The following is a 15,000-nucleotide window of genomic DNA, read 5'->3' as shown; positions in this document are numbered from 1 at the left end:
CAAAAATTGGAGAAAAAAAATTGGGGCTGTAACTGTATAAATTCATACAACCTATGAATATGGCTGCAATTATAATATATGCAGTTGAATTTAAAAAATGTTTTTATACTTGTTGAATTTGCAAAAAGCAGTTCTATTTTTATTCTATTAACAAAAAAAGGGGTAAAAATTGGAAAAAATAAATAATTGGTGTAACTGTATAATAAATACATACAAACTATGAATATGGCTGCAATCATAATATATGAAGTTTACTTAAAAAACATTTTCATAGTTGTTGAATTTGCAAAAAGCAGTTCTACTTTTATTCTATTACAAAAAAAAAGCGGCAAAAATTGGAAAAAATTCATAATTTGGGTGTAACTGTATAATACATTTTTACAAACTATGAATATGGCTGCAATCATTATTTTTGAAGTTTAATTAAAAACTTTTATAGTTGTTGAATTTGCAAAAAGCAGTTTCATTTTTATTCTATTACAAAAAAAGCAGCAAAAATCGGAAAAAATTCATAATTTGGGTGTAACTGTATAATACATTTTAACAAACTATGAATATGGCTGCAATCATTATATATGAAGTTTAATTAAAAAATGTTTTTTATAGTTGAATTTGCAAAAAGCAGTTCTATTTTTATTCTATTATAAAAGAAGCCGCAAAAATCGGAAAAAATAAATAATTTGGGTGTAACTTTATAATAAATGTATACAAACTATGAATATGGCTGCAATCATAATGTATGCAGTTTAATTTAAAAAAAACATTTTTATACTTGAAGTTGCAAAAAGCAGTTCTATTTTTATTCTATTACAAAAAAGCAGCAAAAATTTAAAAAAATAATTTGGGTGTAACTGTATAATCAATTTATACCAACTATGAATATGGCTGCAATCATAATATATGCAGTTTAATAAAAAAATAAACAAGTTTTATACTTGAATTTGCAAAAAGCAGTTCTATTTTTATTCCATTACAAAAAAAGCGGCAAAAATTAGAAAAAATAAATAATTTGGGTGTAACTGTATATACATTTATACAAACTATGAATATGGCTGCAATCATAATATATGCAGTTTAATAAAAACATTTATAGTTGTTGAATTTGCAAAAAGCAGTACTATTTTCATTCTATTACCAAAAAAAAGCTGCAAAAATAAATAATTTGGGTGTAATTGTATAATAAATTTACACAAACTATGAATATGGCTGCAATCACCATATATGCAGTTTAAAAAAAACATTTTTACAGTTGTCGAATTTGCAAAAAGCAGTTCTATTTTTATTCTGTTACAATAAAAAAAGCGGCAAAAATTGGGAAAAAAAAAAAAAAAAGTACAAAAAGTAAAAAGGCTAACTATTACTAAACAATGGAAGAGTGTCTCCAGGCTCTACTTGCTTAGGCTGAGCTGCACGCATGTGGAGAATACAAAATATTATTTCTTTGCTGGGCTTGCCGTTTTTAAAGTGACATCAAAGTTGGAAAAAAGTCACCCTGATTTTATTTTTCAAAACCAGCAAATTGAAGGAAACATTTGTGGAAAACAACAAAAAAGCAACAATGTACACTGTAAACAAGCCAACATTGGCTCAACATTGAATTGCAGAGACATCTTTGAAAGCAGTTTTGACAAGGTTCTCTTTGGAAAAAAAGCAACAAAAAACAAAAAGGCACAACGTGGCAAATGCATATTGATAAGGAATGTACAGCAGAGGACAAAACGCTTGATCGTTGTGACTTGGGTAAAGTGTCCAGTGATACATTCATTTCATTTCAACACAGCAGAACAAGAAGAATGTATAGTTGAGGCAAAAAAAAGGAGGCAATGGACAACACAACTCCTTCCAAAAAAATGAGGTAGAATTTAACCCCCCCCTTTTACCTCAGGCCTTGTGGATTTTCAATAAATTAAAGGATGCTACAGTTTGAAGACGGCTAAACGGGACCTGACGTGAAGGCGCCGAAACGGGAGATGCGAGGTTCACCTTCGATAAAGTGCAGGCTGGAGGTTTCATTTGTTGAGCGTCGGAAAGAAAAAAAAAAACTAACTCAGCCCAATTTGCTTTACAAAAGGCTCCCGCGCATGTGTGAACATATAAATACGTGCGAGTGTAAATGTGACACATAGACAACGCAAAATGTCCCACGGACTCTTTGGATCGGCGTACAATTCAGCGTTCGGGGTGATTGCATGACGTGGTGTCCCTTCAAGGTGAAACACTACACTATTAAAAACACACGCAGCAGGAGAGGGAAGTAGTCATTTGGGAACGTCACCAAGTTCTGACCTTAAAAGACGAGCCTTTAACGCCGTGATCCTTCAAAAAAAAAAAAAAAAAAAAAAGAAAAGAAACAACAATGAAAGCATTTTCAAGTAAAGTTAATACATTCGAACTTCTGCAAAAAAAAGAAAAAAATACCCGCATATATTTTTGTATCAAATAAAATACAGCTACAGTAGTTCTATTAATCCAACTAAAACGCTTGATGGATGGAGGAGAAACCTCCACGTTTTGATTGTACCTCATTCAGGCGAGTCCGGGCCGCCTACTTCACCGCGATCTTGCCCTCCTCCATGAAATGTGGGAACTGGGATTTGGGAACGCCGTCGGAGCCGTTCTTGTCCATTTCGGCCACGCTGGCGGGCAGGCCCGAGTGCGAGCCCGAGTGCGAGCCGTCCATCTTCACCAGGCCCACGGTGGAGCCGATCAGCGGGGCGCCGCCGCCGGCGGGGCTCCCGGGGTGGGGGACGCCGCCCCCCTGGATGACGGAGATCTCGTTGGTCTTCATGGTCAGGCCGCCGCTGAAGGCCGAGGCGTACGGGTTCCACAGGGAGGGGTCGAAGTTCACGGGTGGCGCCGGCGGGGGTTCTTTGGGCGGGGCCGGCATCATTTCCGGTAAGATCTTGGCTTCGGAGCTCATCGCCATCAGGGCCATGGGGTTGTCGAGCGACAGACGCTGACCTCGCCTTGCAGAGTTGTTCCACATGTGGGTACCGATGTGCACCTGCGCACACAAACACACACACCTCAGGAATCAGTAGATCAGGGGTCACCAACGCGGTGCCCGCGGGCACCAGGTAGCCCGTAAGGACCAGGGGCCGTACTTATCAAGCTTCTTAGAGTGCCATTTTACACTTAAGTCCTGAGAATTTGCGAAATTTAGTCCTACTCTCAAACTTAAGAATAAAAGCTTTTTATCAACGTTCTTAAGTCTAAGAATCACTCCTACTCTCCACGATATTTAAGAGACCTTCAGCGGTGTCTTAAGTGGTTAGGAGTTGCCAGCAGGGGATGGCACTGAGGCGAGAGAGACGTGCGCGAACGTTCAGGGAACGGAACAATGTTTTGGTTTTTTTGATGACGAGCAGCTGATCAAACGGTATCGTTTAGACAGAGCGGATATTATTTTTGTCACAGATTTAATACTTTTCGATTCCTTGTTGGTTTCTGCATGTGTCTGCAGTGGGCTAGTATACAGTATATAGAGCCACCCACACCAGTTTCAAATTAGTTGCCTAATTAATGAATTGGAAAGAAAATGTTATGACAGTAGCGTATGTGTGTGGCCGTGAGGTGAGTGACGTCAGTGAGTGTGTGGGCGATAGAAGAGGGAGCGGTAGCGTGAGTGCCGGCGGGGACTAGTTTGTTTTGTATTATTTTGTAGTTTATTGTCAAAATATACACTCCCATTGTCCACTTAAATATTTCCAAGATATTTCTTTATTCTTAGACAACGGATTCCCTTCCGTGATTGGTCATTTCTATGGACACAGAAATGACGTCACCTAAAATTCCGTTTACGGCACATAGTAATGTCGTAATTCAGCTCTGAGTGTGACACTTAAGATTCAGTCCTACACTTCGCTGAAAGTGTGAGTAAGACGCTTGATAACTAACTTTTAAGTGCAGCTTTCAGCGAAGAATTTATTTACTCTTAAGTCAACTCTTAGCAGACTTCTTAGGAGTAATTCTGAGAAGCTTGATAAGTACGGCCCCAGATGAGTAGCCCGCTGGCCTGTTCTAAAAATAGCTCAGATAGCAGCACTTACCAGTGAGCTGCCTCTATTTTTTGAATTTTATTTATTTACTAGCAAGCTGGTCTCGCTTTGCCTGACATTTTTGATTCTAAGAGAGACAAAACTCAAATAGAATTTGAAAATCCAAGAAAATATTTTAAAGACTTGGTCTTCACTTGTTTAAATAAATTCATTATTTTTTTTACTTTGCTTCTTATAAATTTCAGAAAGACAATTTTAGAGAAAAAATACAACCTTAAAAATGATTTTAGGATTTTTAAACACATATACCTTTTTACCTTTTAAATTCCTTCCTCTTCTTTCCTGACAATTTAAATCAATGTTCAAGTAAATTAATTTTTTTTCATTGTAAAGAATAATAAATACATTTTAATTTAATTCCTCATTTTAGCTTCTGTTTTTTCGACAAAGAATATTTGTGAAATATTTCTTCAAACTTATTATGATTAAAATTCAAAAAAATTTATTCTGGCAAATCTAGAAAATCTGTAGAATCAAATTTAAATCTTAGTCTTTTGAATTTCTTTTAAAATTTTTGTTCTGGAAAATCTAGAAGAAATAATGATTTGTCTTTGTTAGAAATATAGCTTGGTCCAATTTGTTATATATTCTAACAAAGTGTAGATTGGATTTTAACCCATTTAAAACATGTCATCAAAATTCTAAAATTAATCTTAATCAGGAAAAAATACTAATGATGTTCCATAAAAAGATTCGAATTAGCTAGTTTTTCTCTTCTTTTTTTTCGGTTGAATTTTGAATTTTAAAGAGTCGAACTTGAAGATAAACTATGTTTCAAAATTTTATTGTCATTTTTTTTCGTGTTTTCTCCTCTTTTAAACCGTTCAATTAAGTGTAAATATCATTAATTATTAATAATAACAGAGTTAAAAGGTAAATTGAGCAAATTGGCTATTTCTGGCAATTTATTTAAGTGTGTATCAAACTGGTAGCCCTTCGCATTAATCAGTACCCAAGAAGTAGTTCTTGGTTTCAAAAAGGTTGCTGACCCCTGCAGTAGATGAACGACACACTTCAACAACAACAACAAGTACCAACTTCACACTAAACTGCCTCTGAAGATTACGGGAAAAAACAAGAGATTACAAAATCCATGTTAAATGTAAACAAAACTACTTTTTAAAAGGTTGAACAAAAGACAATGACTTTTTGATGTTGGGTTATTTACAGAATAAATATTCTAATTCGGTGTTTAGTAAAAATGTTCTGTGATATCGATTGAAGACTAACTTGACATCAGTGATAAAGAACATGTAAAATATAATTTAATGTGTTTTTGGACAGCTTTTCTACAAGAAATACCTATGTTAAGTTCAGTATTTATGAAAAATGTATGGCAAAAAAAAGCATACGTGTTGGGGCGTTTGCGTAAATCGAAAAAACCCCGAAAACATTGTGTTTGTGTAAAGCGAAAACACACCTCTTCCGATCTGCTTTTAACCTGTGATTAGTGTTCTGCGTCTTGTAATGTCCCGTGTTATTATGTTTTTTACTATGTACTGCTTTTATATTTCCTGTGTTATGTATTATTACTTTTAACTGTTTTGTATTTAAATTTTTATCCTGTAAAGCATCTTTGAGTACCCTGAGAAGCGCTATAACAAATAAAATGTATTACTGTGCATTTGTGTAAAGCGTAAAAAACCCGAAAACATTGAGCGTTTGCATGAAGCGAAAAAAAAAACCAAAAACTTTGGGCGTTTGCGTAAAGCAGAAAAACCTTCAGACATTCTGGGTTTGTGTAAAGCAAAAAAAAAAAAAAATTGGCCGTTTGCGTGAAGCGGAAAAACAAAACGCAGAACATTAGGCGATTTCGTAAAGCGGTAAAAACAGAACATTAGGTGATTCCGTAAAGGAAAAAAAACAAGACAACAACATTGGGTGTTTGCATAAAGGGTAAAAAAACAAAAAAACATTGGACGTTTGTGTAAAGCGAGAAAAAAAAAACGGAAACATTGTGCGTTTGCATAAAGCCAAAAAACCCACCCCAAAAAAATTGTGCATTTGCATGAAGCGGGAAAAAAACCTCGAAAACTTTGGGCGTTTGTATAATGCAGAAAAACCCTCAGACAGTCAGGTTTTGTGTAAAGCAAAAAAACCCCCAAAAAAACACAGAACATTGGGCGTTTGCGTGAAGCGGAAAAACCCCAAAACATTGTGCGTTTGTGTTAAGCGAAAACATTGTGCATTTGTGTAAAGCAAAAAAAAAAACGAAAACATTGTGCGTTTGCATAAAGCCAAAAAACCCACCCTGAAAACATTGAGCGTTTGCATGAAGCGAAAAAAAAACCCAAAAACTTTGGCCGTTTGCATAAAGCAGAAAAACCCTCAGACAGTCGGGGTTTGTGTAAAGCAAAAAAATAAATAAACGAAAACATTGTGCATTTGCGTAAAGCGAAAACATTGTGCATTTGTGTAAAGCAAAAAAAAAAACGAAAACATTGTGCGTTTGCATAAAGCCAAAAAACCCACCCCGAAAACATTGAGCGTTTGCATGAAGCGAAAAAACCCCAAAAAACTTTGGCCGTTTGCATAAAGCAGAAAAACCCTCAGACATTCGGGGTTTGTATAAAGCAAAAAAATAAACGAAAACATTGTGCGTTTGCGTAAAGCGAAAACATTGTGCATTTGTGTAAAGCAAAAAAAAACGAAAACATTGTGCGTTTGCATAAAGCCAAAAAACCCACCCCGAAAACATTGAGCGTTTGCATAAAGCGAAAAAAAAAAAAAAACTTTGACCGTTTGCGTAAAGCAGAAAAACCCTTAGACATTCGGGGTTTGTGTAAAGCAAAAAAATAAATAAACGAAAACATTGTGCGTTTGCGTAAAGCGGAAAAAACGCAGAACATTAGGCGATTTCGTGAAGCGGAAAACAGAACATTAGGCGATTGCGTAAAGCTTGTGCGTTTGCGTAAAGTGAAAGAAAAAAAAACTTTGGGCATTTGCGTAAAACGGGAAAACGCAGAACAATGGCCGTTTGTGTAAAAAATGCCGAACATTGGGTGTTTGCTTAAAAAAAACATTGTGCTTTTGTAATAAAGGGGAAAAAACCCCAAAACATTGGACGTTTGTGTAAAGCGAAAACATTGTGCACTTGCTTTAATAAAAAACTAAAATTTTGGGCGTTTGCGTAAAGTGAAAAAAAAAACCCCGAAAACATTGTGCGTTTGCGTAAAGCAGATAAAAAAACGGAAGTGGAAAAAACGCCGAACATTAGGCGATTTCGTAAACCTTGTGCGTTTGCGTAAAGTGAAAGAAAAAAAAACTTTGGGCATTTGCGTAAAACGGGAAAACGCAGAACAATGGCCGTTTGTGTAAAAAATGCCGAACATTGGGTGTTTGCTTAAAAAAAAAAAAAAGAAGCCGAACATTGGGCGTTTGCATAAAGCGGACAAAACGCCCAACATTAGGCGATTGGGTAAAGCGGAAAAAACATACAGTGGGCGTTTGCGTAAAGCGGAAAAACGTACGTTGGTCACTCGCATAAATAAATTTTAAAAATTATACAGTGGGCATTTGCGCAAAAAAAAAATAATCTTACACTGGGCATTTGCGCAAAGAACAAAATCGTACATTGGGCATTTGCACCTAAAACAATTTTTGCACATTTGGCATTTGCGCAACAAAAAGCGCAACAACAAAAAAATCGTACATTGGGCTTTTGCGCAAAAAAAACAACAACAAAAAAATCATACATTGGGCATTTGCATAAAGCGGACAAAACGCCCAACATTAAGCGATTGCGTAAAGCGGAAAAAACATACAGTGGGCGTTTGCGTAAAGCGAAAAAACGTATGTTGGTCACTCGCGTAAATAAATAAAAAAACGATACATTGGGCATTTGCACAAAAAGAAAAAAATCATGCATTGGGCATTTGCGCAAAAAAAAAATTCATCGTACATTGGGCATTTACGCAAAAAAAATAAATCGTACATTGGGCATTTGCACACAAAAAAATTGTACACTGGGCATTTGCGCCAAAAAAAAAACGTACACTGGGCATTTGCACACAAAAAAAAAAAAAAAAAAAAAAAAAAAATCATACATTGGGCATTTGCGCAACTAAAAAATTGTACATTAGGCATTTGTGCAAAAAAAAACAACAAATTGTCCATTGGGCTTTTGTGTAAAAAGAAAAAAATGGTACATAGTGTATATAAAAGGGTGGATGTGATCATCATGTTTGATGAAATAGTTGGCCATCAATGATTATGCATCCATTTGGAAAGTCACCCTTTGTGGGGCCAAACTAATAAAGACTCCGCGGGTCCATTTTGGCCCGGGGCCCCCACTTTAGGCACACTTTCTCTAAACTGACCTCAGTCATCATAAAAAAACAAGTAGATTACATTGATCTTTTTGTCTTGTGGTCTACACAAAAAACACGTTACATTATTCAAAGACAATTTAGAGAGTTTGCAATGTAAAAAAAATTTAAATTTAAATTTAAAAAAGTATATATATATATATATACACATATATATATATATACATATATATATATATATATACATATATATATATATATATATATATATATATACGTATATATATATACATATATATATACATATATATATACATATACATATATACATATACATATATATATACATATACATATATACATATATATATATACATATATATATACATAAATACATACATATATACATACATACATACATACATACATACATACATACATACATACATACATACATACATACATACATACATACATACATACATACATACATACATACATACATACATACATACATACATACATACATATATATATATATATATATATATATATATATATATATATATATATATACATATACATATATATATATATATCTCTGTTGGGTTTAGAAAAAAAACAACAAAAAAAACATTGGTTTGAGGACTAAATTGACTTCAGTGATTCCAAAAAACATTTACAGGTACTTAAAATCTCAAATTAAATTGTAGTTAAAACCATTTGGGTGATTAAAGACAATTGAGTCTACAAAAAAACATTTATATTAGTTTACGTGAAAAAAACATTGAATATTCTGAATTGCCTTCGATTACGAAAACCACGGTCAATTCCTAGTGAACTTGTCATTGATATTAAAAAACGTTCCGTTCTTCAGACGATTAAGAGACTTTTTGAGGTTTACAACAAAAGCCTACAATTAGGTTCGGTATTGTCGGGGAAAAACCTTGCCAAACATACTTAAGCCGCTTACTAGAGAAGAGAAAATGACTAAGTCAACTTCGATGATTACGAGAAACTAAATTGTCTTTGATGGTTTGATGGAATACTTTTTTTTTTCAGCGGTAAGAAGAAAAGCTTACCTTCAGATTGCCCTTAGTGGTGAAGGCCCGGCCGCAGATGTTGCAGGCAAAAGGCTTCTCCCCGGTATGAGTGCGCTCGTGGATCTGCAGGGCGCTGGCCGAAGAGAAGTTCTTGGCGCAGACGTTACAAACGTGCTGCTTGGCGGACCGACGAGGAGTGGCCGACAGAGAAGGTGGCCCCGCCCCCTGAGGCATCGGAGAGCCGAACAAACCGTGGCTGCCCAACGGGTTCTCTGGCATCTTCATCTCCAGACCGGCCAGACCTGAGGGTATCCTCATGAAAGACATGCTACTGGGGCCTGTCGATGGAAGACCCCCATTAGATCAGGTAAAAAGCCCAAACTACAAACTCATCGACTTACCGTATTCTCCGTTTGTGAACGTCACACCGGGCTCTTCTTTGATGGCTTTCGGGGTGAAGCTGCTGGAAGCTGTGAGGTCTAGAGCCCCGCCGGATTCATTCACAACTTGGGATGAACCATCAAGATCTGTTTTGGGATAAATCCTGGAAAACTCCTCTGGGGCAGATTCAGGAAGGTTGAAGCTACTCGCACCGTTGTTGACGGGGGAAGCCGAACGAAACGTAACGGTTGAGTCAGACATTCCCGGGCTGCGGTCGTTCTGGTACTCCTGTTGTCTGGGAGCAGATGGCGAGTCTTTGGGCGTTCCTTCGCTCTCCAAATGCGCGCTGCTTTGTCCTCGGAGTGCGAGAGCAGAGGTGAGGTTCTTCAGGATATCCAAGCTGGAGAACATGGCAGGAGGGCCGTCGTGTTTCTGTTCGTCGGTCACCGGCGGAAAGGAATCAACGTTCTCGTCTGGCTTCGGAAGGTTACTCTCCGGTTCAGGGTCTTCCATGCTGGCTTCAAAACCGTTGACCTCCATTGACTTCTCCTTTAGGGAAGGCTCGGTGGCTTCCGTCGGAGCCTCAAAGTTGTTTTCCGCTATCGGGGTGTTGGGGATTTGTCCGCCCATGTGCATGCGGATGTGTTGCTGTAGGACCACAGCATTGGTGAACTTCTTCTGGCAGATGGGACAGGAGTGCTGCATTTTGAGGGGCGTACTGGCCCTGTGCACGCCGTAATGAGCCTTCAGGTTGCCTTTGGTGGAGAAGGCACGTCCGCAGATCTTGCACTTGTACGGCCTCTCTCCGGTGTGCGTGCGATAATGCATCTTCAACGAGCTTTGGCAGCTGAGGATCCTGTGGCAGATGACGCACTCGTTGGGGTCGTTGGTCCGCTTTTCCAAGCCGTCCACCATCTGCTGGAGCTTCGCAGTCCCCGAGCTGTGCTCCCCGCCGTTCATATGATGCAGTGGTGCCAGGAGTTCCTTCGCATCCTTCTGGTTGTGCTCCATCGTCGTCTCTTGGCTGAAGATGTTTGAGGAAACAGATAGGGAGCTATCACTAGTTGACGGGGTGGGTCTCTGGGAAAAGGGGTCTCCTCCGAAGCCTTCGAAGGTGGTCTTGAATCCTGATAATGATGAGGAATGAAAGCCTGGAGCCGGATGACCGACTGGCGGTTTAAGCTCGTTGGATTCATCCATTGGCACGGACATGCCAAAGGGAATACCGCTGCTGGTGGGAATGTTGTCGAGGTGTTCCGGCACAGGATGAGGGTTCATGGTGATATTGGGATATTTGTCCTTATGCCTCTGGAAATGCACTTTCAAGTTTCCTTTGGTGGTGAAGCGGTTCCCGCAGATGTTGCACTTAAAGGGCCTCTCCCCCGTGTGGGAACGCAAGTGGATCTGCAGAGCGCTGTCGTTCCCGAAGCTCTTGCCGCAGTACTTGCACTTGTGCTTGTATAACGAGTCGCCGTTCTTGGCCTCCACCGGAATAGCGAGCAGCTTTCCCTTTGCTTTTTTGGAGTCCATCCCTGCTTGGATGCTGCTAAAGGAGCCCGGGAACGCCACCGCGCCTGCCGACTCCGAGAGCAGGGCTGGCAAACGGCCAGATTGATCCGGAATGCCTTTCAAAATGTCCATTTTGGAGGCCATTGTACTGAGTCCTCCAGGCCCAGATGCTGAGATGCTAGCAGCTAGAGGCCCTTTAGCGGTCTTCAACGCCTCCAGCGACAGGCTTTGACTACCAGTCCGTTTTCCTATCAAGGCTGCTGCAGCAGACAGCTGTTGAGAGAGATGAGCCCCCAGAGCTTTGAGGGGATCCACTGCTGTCGACTGGAGACTAGTCGGAGTCATCATGGCAACCTGGATTCTGATCTGTTCCGTGATCTGGATTTGCTGGAGCTGCTGCTGCTGGAGGCACACCAGCTGCTCCAAGATCATGGGGAGGACCTGCATGGCTTCCTGCGACTGATTCGAAGACGTCATGGAATCCTGCATCTCAGGGCAAGGCTGGAAGTTGGTCTCAGGACTGGCAGACAGATCGCCGTGGTCCTCCTCGGCCCTTTCCGCCTGATCCCCGTTGGCGACCGACATGTTGCTGGAGCGGCTGTCGTCGTGGTCGCTGCCGGGGGAACCTCGGGAGTATTCCTCAAGGCCCTCGTTGCCGTCGCCGTCCCTCATGATCAGCACCCGGTGGTTCTTGGCGCAGTTTTGCTCGTGCTCGACGAATTCGGCTTCGTCGAAGAACTCGGCGCAGCACTTGGCGCAGATCTTGGTCTGGTCCATCCTGAACCTCTTCACTTGGCCACAGCCGCCCGCCTCCTCAGCCGAGTCATCTAGGGGGATCCCTAAAGGGGGGTGGAAATATTTGAAAATGAAGATCTGACGACAAAACAGTTTACGGACGATCAAGCGTGAGTCAGTACGGAGAGTTTACGGTTAAAAATAAAGTCAATCGTGGTTTGGGTTTTAAGGGAAAGGGTGTGAATAATTTACTGACTTTAAAATGGTACTGTTTCGACTTGCAATTTTTGAAAATGCCAATAAAAATGTTGGATTAAAAATAAAGTCAACCCACTGCGCTTTTATCCAAAAGGCCAGCAGGGGGCAACCATTCACCTTCAACATGACCCAGAACAATGTGTAGGAAGACAAAGCAGCATGGCTCCTAAAAAAAAAAAAATAAAAAAAAAAAAAAATAAAAAAAAAAATTACAAAAATAATTAAAGAAAAAAAAAAAGGCTACAAAACCAATTAATTTTTTGATATGAATGAGGCGGAATCTCTATGCGTTTTGATTTATAATTTTTCCATACAGGTACCAAAAAAAATGTAAAAAAATAAAATTAAAAGTTGTGTGCGTTACAATAAAAAGCACCGTTTTAGGGTGTCTGCCAAACAGGCCGTTGCGCAACAACCGGGTGTATTGTAAATGCAAATGCAATGTGTGGGGGGTTGAGAGAAGATTGCAGGACCACCTGTTTGCATTTGCCCAAAAGAAACTGTTGGACTTGATAATTGCCCAGCAGGGAGGGAAGGCCACTAAACAAAAAAAAAAAAAAAAAAGTTGCATTACAATACTACACAATCCAATGGGGGGGAGGGAGGGACTGGGGGGCTGTGAAATTTGCGCACAATACACCGCAATCTGTAATCTTATCTGGGGGGGAAAAAAGTTTGCAATTTCTCAAAAAAAAAAAAAAAAAAAACCTCAGAGCGGCCACTTGGGGGCGCCTGACCTGCATCACCTTTAGTGTGGCGTAAGACACGAGGTCAGCAGCAACACACAAAAAGTCGACATTATTAATGTTGCCTTTGTTGTACTTCACTCAAATAAAATAACACCACGGACATAAATAAAACTGGCGTTTATATTTGAATGTTGACAGAGTACTGTAGATTTTTAAAAAAAAGGTCCCCACCCAACAGGCTCCACAAGAAAAGGGCCACTTTGCTCCATCCCCCACCCGCCGACATACCTACCAAAGGAAACAGTCATGCATTAAACTGGGGGATTTATTGCCTTTGGCTCGGCTTACGAGAGTCCCGTTTCACTGTCTTTTGGTGTAAGGGGGGTGACTTTTGTTTAAAAAAAAAAGTTAACAATGAATAAACGCCATTTAATTCAAGTGAGCGCGATTAAGGGCATCGTTTAAGACGTAATGCTCGATTCAGGAGTGCAGATTCGTCACAATCAGCGACCAAAAAATATATATATATTTTTAATTTTTTTTTAATTACAGGAAGTATGTCTTTTAAAAAAAAAAAAAAAGAAAAAAAAAAGTATTACGTCCAAAGAGTTTTGTGGTGCGACTCCGTTCAAATCAACAGGTAAGTTGAATGAAATGAGTCGGCACTTTCGACAGAAAAAGTGACTCCCCCCACCCCATACCTGGACCCGTTCAAACTTTGCCATTCCGAGACACAAACATCCAAAAAAACGTGCGAAAGTTAAAGCCTGCAACTCACCATGGTGGCTGCAGGAGGAGGAAGAAGAGGAAGAAGAAGAAGAGGGAGGCTCGTCCGAGTTGATGTGCTGCGGCTTGGCTTGCTTGCGCCTCGACATGGTGCAACCATCTGCGCCAAACAAGAAGTTCCGCACAATTATCCTCCTCTTCTTCTACTAATTCTTCTGCAACAAAAAAAAAAAAAAGGGGGGGGGGGGAAACCAAAAACGACCCCCCACTCTCCTCAAGTGGAAATGCGCATGTCAAGGTGATTATTATGATCAATAATGCATTGCGATTTATCACAGGGGCTCTGACAGCTGATTGGCTTGACGTCATTATGCAAATGAGCCGACCTCCGCCCCGCCCAGTTCATTGACCAGAGCGGTGGGGGGGCGGGAGGAGGCCTGCCAGTGGCCGGCCTGCCTGCATGGAGGGCCGGCCTGCCTGCATGGAGGGCCGGCCCCAATTCTGCTCGTTCGGGAGGTGGGCGGATCGATTCAAGTATCGACATATTGGATACCAAGGGGAGTATCAATACTAGCGTGCCTGCAATATATATATATATATATATATATATATATATATATATATATATATATATATATATATATATATATATATATATATATATATATATATATGTGTGTACTTTTACCAAATTTATTTTTATTTTTATGCTGGTCTGTGTGTGTCCAAAGTGTGGCCCCGGGGAGACATTTGCATATTGGCCCGCAGCATATTAATAAAATCAAACACAAAATCAACAGAGAAAATGTGACATTAATGACACAAAAGATGAAATTTTGATACACTTTTTCACCGACAACAAAAAGCTAACACAAGCTTTTGTTTTTAAATATATACATATATATATATACTGTATATAACGCAAGCTTTTGTCTTTAAATATACAGTATATATATCTATATATATATATATATATATATATATATATATATATATATATATATATATATATATATATATCTATATATATATAGATATATATATAGATATATTAAAGATTAAAGATTAAAGTACCAATGATTGTCACACACACACTAGATGTGGTGAAATTTGTCCTCTGCATTTGACCCATCCCCTTGGGAAACAGTGGGCAGCAGCAGCGCTGCGCCCGGGAATCATTTTGGTGATTTAACCCCCAACTCCAACCCTTGATGCTGAGTGCCAAGCAGGGAGGTAATGGGTCCCATTTTTATAGTCTTTGGTATGACTCGGCTGGGATTTGAACTCTAACCTACCGATCTCAGGGCTACTGTATATATATACTGTGTATATA

The 15,000-nt window shown here is 39.2% G+C and overlaps 1 protein-coding gene across 2 annotated transcripts; it reads right to left on the bottom strand.

Annotated features, from left to right (window-relative positions):
- Positions 1-1,476: 1,476 nt before the first annotated feature.
- Positions 1,477-13,877, bottom strand: sall4 (spalt-like transcription factor 4). 2 transcript variants are annotated; one of them, XM_062052497.1, is made up of 4 exons: positions 13,720-13,877; positions 9,771-12,098; positions 9,409-9,707; positions 1,477-3,004 (listed from the first exon to the last, which is right to left on the bottom strand). In XM_062052497.1, exons 1-4 carry the CDS (start codon positions 13,814-13,816, stop codon positions 2,546-2,548), a joined length of 3,183 nt encoding a protein of 1,060 aa, XP_061908481.1. In that variant the 5' UTR covers positions 13,817-13,877; the 3' UTR covers positions 1,477-2,545. The 2 variants fall into 2 exon arrangements, with proteins under 2 accessions (XP_061908481.1, XP_061908482.1); XM_062052498.1 differs by lacking the exon at positions 13,720-13,877 and adding an exon at positions 13,643-13,696.
- Between the last annotated feature and the right edge of the window lie 1,123 nt (positions 13,878-15,000).

The sequence above is a fragment of the Entelurus aequoreus genome, linkage group LG07, assembly GCF_033978785.1.
Source record: "Entelurus aequoreus isolate RoL-2023_Sb linkage group LG07, RoL_Eaeq_v1.1, whole genome shotgun sequence".
Lineage (NCBI taxonomy): Eukaryota > Metazoa > Chordata > Actinopteri > Syngnathiformes > Syngnathidae > Entelurus > Entelurus aequoreus.
Note: the sequence above shows the minus strand (reverse complement) of the source record. Positions and strands in the feature narration are given on the sequence as shown.

What these genes read in the sequence shown, in the direction of transcription:
- sall4 (XM_062052497.1), bottom strand. Translation starts at nt 13,816, where the DNA reads ATGTCGAGGCGCAAGCAAGCCAAGCCGCAGCACATCAACTCGGACGAG. An exon ending in CTCCTCCTGCAGCCACCATG is followed by an intron (nt 12,099 to 13,719) that starts GTGAGTTGCAGG and finishes ACCCCCCTTTAG; the next exon opens with GGATCCCCCTAGATGACTCG. An exon ending in CCACTAAGGGCAATCTGAAG is followed by an intron (nt 3,005 to 9,408) that starts GTAAGCTTTTCT and finishes TTGTGTGCGCAG; the next exon opens with GTGCACATCGGTACCCACAT.